Source organism: Natrix helvetica, assembly GCF_964273705.1.
Source record: "Natrix helvetica genome assembly, chromosome: 16".
Lineage (NCBI taxonomy): Eukaryota > Metazoa > Chordata > Lepidosauria > Squamata > Natricidae > Natrix > Natrix helvetica.
In genome coordinates, this window is record NC_138563.1 from 2,404,302 (window position 1) to 2,411,716 (window position 7,415).

The 7,415-nt window shown below is 48.3% G+C and overlaps 1 protein-coding gene across 1 annotated transcript in view; it reads left to right on the plus strand.

Moving 5' to 3' along the window:
- Positions 1-7,415, plus strand: part of NPR1 (natriuretic peptide receptor 1) — a 25,046-nt gene extending 17,631 nt beyond the window's left edge. The window contains exons 12-22 of the mRNA XM_081968444.1: positions 494-565; positions 1,027-1,186; positions 1,421-1,576; positions 2,047-2,215; positions 2,438-2,584; positions 3,653-3,776; positions 3,971-4,039; positions 4,947-5,121; positions 6,133-6,231; positions 6,622-6,713; positions 6,845-7,415. Coding sequence (XP_081824570.1) covers positions 494-565; positions 1,027-1,186; positions 1,421-1,576; positions 2,047-2,215; positions 2,438-2,584; positions 3,653-3,776; positions 3,971-4,039; positions 4,947-5,121; positions 6,133-6,231; positions 6,622-6,713; positions 6,845-6,907 — 1,326 coding nt within the window. The 3' untranslated portion in view covers positions 6,908-7,415. The remainder of the gene's footprint in view (positions 1-493; positions 566-1,026; positions 1,187-1,420; positions 1,577-2,046; positions 2,216-2,437; positions 2,585-3,652; positions 3,777-3,970; positions 4,040-4,946; positions 5,122-6,132; positions 6,232-6,621; positions 6,714-6,844) is intronic.

Sequence of the window (7,415 nt, forward strand, 5' to 3'; positions counted from 1 at the left end):
TATCTATCTATCTATATCTTTATCTATCTGTATCTCTCTTTATCTATCATCTATATCTATCTCTCTTTATCTATCCATCGTCTGTATATCTATCATCTCTCTCTATCTTTATCTCTTTCTGTTTTATCTATCTATCTATCATCTATCTATCTCTATCTATCTCTTTATCTCTCTCTCTCTTTATCTTTATCTCTCTCTTCATCTATTTCTCATCTATCTATCACCTCTCTCTCTCTCTCTTTATCTATCTGTATCTCTCCCTCTCTATCATCATCTGTATATCTATCATTTATCTCTATCATCTATCTATCTATCTATCTATCTATCTATCCATCCATCCATCCATCCATCCATCCATCCATCCATCCATCTATCTATCCAAGCAACTCCAGTAAATAGTTATAAGCATAGTTATAGTTATAAGTCGAAAGGAAGGAGAGAACTGCTTTGAAATTACTTGTAAGCCCATGTTGCTCTCCCCGCATCCGTTTAGGACATCCTGGAGAACGACAGCATCACCTTGGACTGGATGTTCCGCTATTCACTCACCAATGACATCATCAAGGTAATCGAAGGATGAATAAAGAGATTTTTAGACTTAGACAGAAAGTCATTTGCCATTACGTCCTCTGATCGTCATAATTTTTGACGACCCCATAATCCCTCATGGGGTGGGGTCTGGGCAACTGAATGGAACTAGAAGAGTGTTTTTACTGGCCGGATGCTCTTCCTGTCACCACAGCGAAGTTTTGTTCAGCAGATATACTCTCAGTGTGCCCAGAGAGAAATAATTGCCTCTACCTAGAATTGAACTCACAGCCTCCTGATTGTGAAGCCAGAGCTCTACCTCTAGGCCACCGTACCACTCCTTCTTCTGTCCTTGATATCCACCTGAATTCCAGAAAAAATCCCCCAAATTTAGACAAATTTGGCTCAGGACAATGGAGCGGGGAGTCTCGCGCCCTCCCCTCCCTGATGATCTCTCCTCTCCTTTCTCGCTCCCGTCCGTCTTCTCTCGGCTTCAAGGGGATGCTTTTCCTGCACCACAGCGTGATCGCCTACCACGGCAACCTGAAGTCGTCCAACTGCGTGGTCGACAGCCGTTTCGTGCTGAAGATCACCGATTACGGGCTGGAGAGCTTCCACCAGGCGCCCGAGATGGATGACTCGCACGCCCTGTTTGCCAGTGAGTTGCCCTCGGAGGGCGCAGCGGGAACACAAGGGTTGTCAAAGCCCCAAATTTAGACCCCGTGACTGTGGGGATGCTACGATAATATACGTGGATTGACCGGAAGTCCCTTTTTGTTGTGACTTCGGACAGTCGCTGTGCAACTTCTCACAATCGAGGACTTCCTGTAAATTTGCCTGCTAGATCAATGGGTCTTTAGCCCCGTCTGATCCAAATTCCACCTTTCTTTAGAGAAACTCTGGACGGCTCCCGAGCTCTTGAGGTTGGGCACCAGCACCTGTCATGGAACTCAAAAAGGAGACATCTACAGCTTTGGCATCATTTTGCAAGAAATTGCCCTGCGCAACAGCGTCTTCTATGTGGAAGGGATGGATCTGAGTCCCAAAGGTGAGAAGGAAAAAGAAAATCTAAAATCGGTCGGTATAATTTATCCTTGTTTCTAGCTTCGTTTCTCGCAGGAAATCTAAAATCTATCCTCATAACCTATCCTCGTTTCTTGCATAAGATATAACATTTGTCCAGGTAATCTGTCCTGGTTTTTCTCCTCGCTTCTCGCGGAAAATCTAAAATTTGTCCATGTAACCTGTTCTTGTTTTATCCTAATATCTCGTGGAAAATCTAAAATTTGTGCGTGTAATCTGTCCTGGTTTTTCTCCTCGCTTCTCGCGGAAAATCTAACATTTGTCCACGTAATTTGTCCTCGTTTTTCACGGGATGCAACATCTGCTTTGGAATGGTGGGCAAAACCTGTGCAATTTTTTCCCTAAAATGTGGGGCATCCTTTTTCTCCTCCCTGTGTCCCCACCCAGGCATCTCCTAATGCCCCCCATTCCCCCCCATTTTTTGGCCCTTTCCAGAGATTATCAAGCGTGTCATGAGTGGGGAGCAGCCTCCCTTTCGCCCCTCGACGAATCTGCCCTCCAATTTGGAGGAGGTGGTCCATCTGATGCAGAGGTGCTGGGCTGAGGACCCACAAGAGCGCCCCGATTTTCAACACATCAAAGGAATGCTGCGGAAGTTCAACAGGTAGAGCGCAACGTGGGGGAGGGGACGGGATGGGCTGGGCTGGATTCCCCGGCGGGTTTTGAAGACCAAGAGGTCATCCGAGGAGATCTGGTGAGGCGAGAGTTGGCTCAATTCCCAGACCTGGGACAGAGAGGACTAGAAACTTGGCTTGGTTTTCAAATGAAAGCTGGAAAGGTCCAGGAAGCAGACTGGGTGGCTTCAGCCTCTGAATGTTGATGGCAGGGAAAGCAGCTCTAACCTCTTGGATACGCTGCTGTCGCGGATGGAGCAGTACGCCAACAATTTGGAAGAACTGGTGGAGGAACGGACCCAGGCCTACCTGGAGGAGAAGCGCAAAGCGGAGGCCCTCCTGTACCAGATCTTACCCCAGTAAGTCCGCTTCTCCCCGCCATCTTAGCCGTCACCGCGCAGTAGAGCCTTCCTGGACGGCCCCCGGGGGGCTTGGATTCTTTGACTCTGCAGCGAGACTGGATCTCAGGCTGGATAATCTCCCTTTCTCCCCAGCCTGCCAGCTTCCATTCGCCCAACGAATCCCTAAAGGTTTAGAATAGAATGGAATGGAATAGGAATAGAACAGAATAAATGTTGGAGAAGAGAAGAGAATAGGAGATGGAATAGAATTGGAGATGGAATAGAATAGAATAAATATTGGATAATAGAATAGGAGATGGAATATAATATAATATAATATAATATTGGAGAATAGAATAGAATATTGGAGAATAGAATAGAATATTGGGGAATAGAATAGAATAGGAGATGGAATAGAATTGGAATAGAATAGAATAAAATAGGTAGAATAGAATAGAATAGGAGATGGAATAGAATAGAATTGGAGATGAAATAGAATACAATAGAATAGAATAAATATTGGAGAATAGAATAGAATAGGAGATGGAATAGAATAGAATAGAATAACAGAGCTGGAAGGGACCTTGGAGGTCTTCTAGTCCAACCCCCTGCTTAGGCAGGGAAAAACTATACCATTTCAGGCAAATGGTGATCTACTCTTCTTAAAAACTCCCAGTTGTTGGAGCATTTACAACTTCTGGAGGCAAGCTGTTCCACCGATGCATGAATTGAGATGCATTTGTTCGTTTATTAAAATGCATATGCCGACCATCTCACCAGGGAGGGACCCTCTCTCTCTGCCCTTCCTTTATTTATCACGCCCAGCCGTGGGAAAAACTCCAACGTTTGGAATGGGAGGGGAGGAATAAGGAGGGGGGATGCCAAGACGAGAGGGGGAGGGCAGAGTGGTGTGGCAGGGGACACCAACCGATCCATGCCACCCCTTAATACCCCCCCCCCAAACTCTGTCCCCGGAGGCCAGACCTCGGTCAGCCCCAGCCGAGCCAGGATGTTACCCCTTTCTGACTTCATACTGACCCCCGAACTAACTCGTGGGCGTCGTGACGTTGTACCCTTCCCATCCAGCTCGGTGGCTGAGCAGCTGAAACGGGGGGAGACGGTGCAGGCCGAGGCCTTCGACAGTGTCACCATCTACTTCAGCGACATTGTGGGGTTCACCGCCTTGTCGGCAGAGAGTACCCCCATGCAGGTGAGGCCGGCGGGGTGGGCTGTGTAGGGAGGACTCACAAGAGTCCAGCCCCAAGTCGGCTTGAAACCATCCCGCAGATCTTGTGTTTCTTCCTTTGGGGAAGGGTGACGACGTCATCCCGTTGAAGAGACCCTGGTCTGTTCCAGCAATCTTGGTCACTCCCTGGTTTTTCCCCCCATGTTTCATTTTCCCAGGTGGTGGCTTTGCTGAACGACCTATATACCTGTTTTGATGCAATCATTGATAACTTTGATGTCTACAAGGTGAGGACACTTCTGTCTGTCTGTCTGTCTCCTATCCATCATAATCTCCATCCATCCTGTCTATCTTATCTATTATCTATGTTTTCCTTCCTTCCAATCCATCCTGTCTATCTTGTCTATTATCTATGTTTTCCTTCCTTCCCTCCCTCCTTCCTTCCTTCCTTCCCTTCCTTCCTTCCTTCCCTCCTTCCCTCCTTCCTTCCTTCCCTATCTCTGTCAATCATCTACCCATCCATCCAACTTTCTCCTTATCTATCCATCATAATCTCCATCCATCCTGTCTATCTTATCTATTATCTATGTTTTCCTTCCTTCCAATCCATCCTGTCTATCTTGTCTATTATCTATGTTTTCCTTCCTTCCCTCCCTCCTTCCTTCCTTCCTTCCCTTCCTTCCTTCCTTCCCTCCTTCCCTCCTTCCTTCCTTCCCTATCTCTGTCAATCATCTACCCATCCATCCAACTTTCTCCTTATCTATCCATCACAATCTCCATCCACCCACCCACCCACCCACCCATCCATCCATCCATCCATTCATCCATCCAGTCTCTTATCTCTTATCTATGTTTCCTCCCTCCCTCCCTTCTATCATCTTTATCTCAATCTAATCTAATCTACCAGTATCTATCTACGTATCTCCACCCATCCATCACGCCTGCCTCTCTGTTCATCTCCCTCTCTTTTCTATTGATGGTTGAACCTCATCCTATCTTCTGGTTGACGTACTCACCGATAAATATAATAACTTTTTTTTTTAATCATTTTGGCCATGTTAGGAACATCTCTAAGAAGTGTGGACTTCAACTCCCAGAATTCCCCCGCCACAACTCTGGAATTCTGGGAGTTGAAGTCCACCAACCTTAAAAGCCACCCAGGCTAAGAACCATGCCTCTTGGGACTTCGTCTAGGTGGAGACCATCGGGGACGCCTACATGGTGGTGTCCGGGTTACCGGTTCGCAACGGCCGACTGCACGCCCGCGAGATTTCCCGCATGTCCCTGGCGCTCCTGGAGGCCGTCCGCAACTTCAAAATCCACCACCGTCCTGAGCAGCAACTGAAGTTGAGGATTGGCATCCATAGCGGTGAGGAGCTTCTTATCACAAAAGGAGAGCTTGGTGTGCAAAGGAGGGTGTAAGACTCCGGAAGATAGATCGTGCAATTATGGTCCTCCCGAAGTCGGTAGATCTGATGTACTCGGCCAAGACGCTAACCTAGTTTCTTGCTGCGTCCAAATGTTGAAGGGCTTTTGACAAAAGTTGACTATGATATGACTGGGAATCTGTGGTTGGCATGTTGTGATTTCTCCTGCATTGACACCTGGGGTGTGTGACTTTGAATGGTGGTTTTGTTCTGAGCGAGGCTTCCCGAGAGCCTGAAGCAAACTCCTGGTCCCGACAAAAAACGCCTTTTATTCATTTCCTGTGAATTCTGCTCCTTCACATCCAGCAAAGTCTTTCAAGGGAGGATTTATGGTCACAGACCTTCTCTGGCTTGGAGAGCTGACAGGCCGATCTCTGCAAAACTTGGCCAGGAGTCTCGGAGAGTCCCGAACCAATTAAGCAAACGAATGGTCTCCTGCAAACTCCACTCCCCTGTAGCTCCTCTTTTATTCCCTCTGGGAGGCGCCATTCATCGTCCACCTGTGGCCTTACTCCCAAGTCGACCCCTGTTCTTTAGCTCTTCCCGTCGTCTGGCAACTCTGCGCATGCACACACTGGGAACAGGCTCCAGCTGTTCTTCTGCCTCACTGATGTCTGACTCTGAAGGCAGCTGATAACTGGCATATGGCCCTGGCCCCATCTCTGCTTCTGACACAGAGCCCTCCTCCGAGCCTTCCCCAGACTCCAGGACTGGCCCATCTTCCTCCCCAACCCTCCTCACTGTCCGAATCTGCTGCCAGCTCCACTGGCCGAGAATTCTCAGGGAAGGGAGGAAACAAGGAGCCAGGATGGGGCAGGGGGAATTCCACTATTATTCCTGGTTAGATCTGAATATTGTGGTTTCAAGGCCTGTCCTTATAATCAGGTCAAGGAATCGTGGTTGGGAGCCATATCGTTGATCTTTTGCTGACCCGTCGGTTTTTCTCCCTCAAGGCCCAGTCTGTGCAGGAGTTGTGGGCTTGAAGATGCCTCGTTACTGTCTCTTTGGAGACACGGTCAACACGGCTTCACGCATGGAATCCAACGGTGAACGTAAGTAGTTTTGGGAGAAGAAGGAAGAAGGTGAGGAACGGGATAGATGGTTGGAGTGCCCCATGCCACTTGGATGCTCGTAGGTAGTTAAGGAGATGGTGGGATAACTGACCTAGGAGAAGGCTTTGAGGCTACTTGGTTGAGGACAATTTCTACCGAGCCTGTTGAAGCAAGATACTTCTACAAGGACCAGGTGAAGCGAGAACATCTTGAGAAGAACCAACTGAGGCCATCTCCTTCATAGTTGTATCCATGTAACACAACACTGATCCTTCAGGACTTCTTCAACTTCCCCGGTCTTACTGGGATGGCCTCCTAGTCTCCATCTCTGCTACCTTTCTCCAGTTCAGTCCTTCTAATCCAGATGTTCTAATCCTTTGTTCATTCCAGCTCTGAAGATCCACTTATCGTCGGCCACCAAAACCATCCTTGAGGAGTTTGGATGCTTCGAACTGGACCTCCGAGGAGACATCGAGATGAAGGTGAGGAGGACGTGTGTTGGGTTGAAGGTCGTCCCTGCATCTGGGTGCCTGAGTCACTTGGATGGCTCTGGAGGCATCTTCTTCCTGAAGTCTGATGGACCTTCTGTCCTCCATCTCTTTCCTCCTCACAGGGCAAGGGGAAACTCCGGACGTACTGGTTGATGGGCGAGCGGGTCAGCAGCACCCGAGGGTGATGAGAAGATGGAGAAGACCACTTACTCCTGCTTCCTTCAAGGAGATCCACCTCACCCAAGACTGTCTTCAAAGAACCCATTGGCTTGGAGTTGAGGGCACCATGGATGGACCTCAGAGGACCATCCTTGCTCCCCTGCCCCCACTTCCTTTCGCTTCTTCATCACCCTGCAAATCTGGTCCCCAGGTCCAAAGGTTGGGTAGATCAGGAGATGATCAAGAGACAACCAGGAAAGAGACCTTCTCCTCTCCTTGTATGATGAGAAGTTCTGGAGAAGTTGACTAAAGCTCCATCACTTTTACGGACCACCTTCTCATCTTTTCTAGGAATGTTGGACAATTGGAGCGTCTGTGATCGAGTCAGAGTCATAATTAAGGGAGGCCCGGACGCTACACAACTCTTGGTGACAGTTGTCTGTGTGTACACACAGACCCACACACAAACACACACACACCTGCAGGTTCCCGGAAGCTGCAGATTTTACAATAAACGGGATGTATATAAGTCAA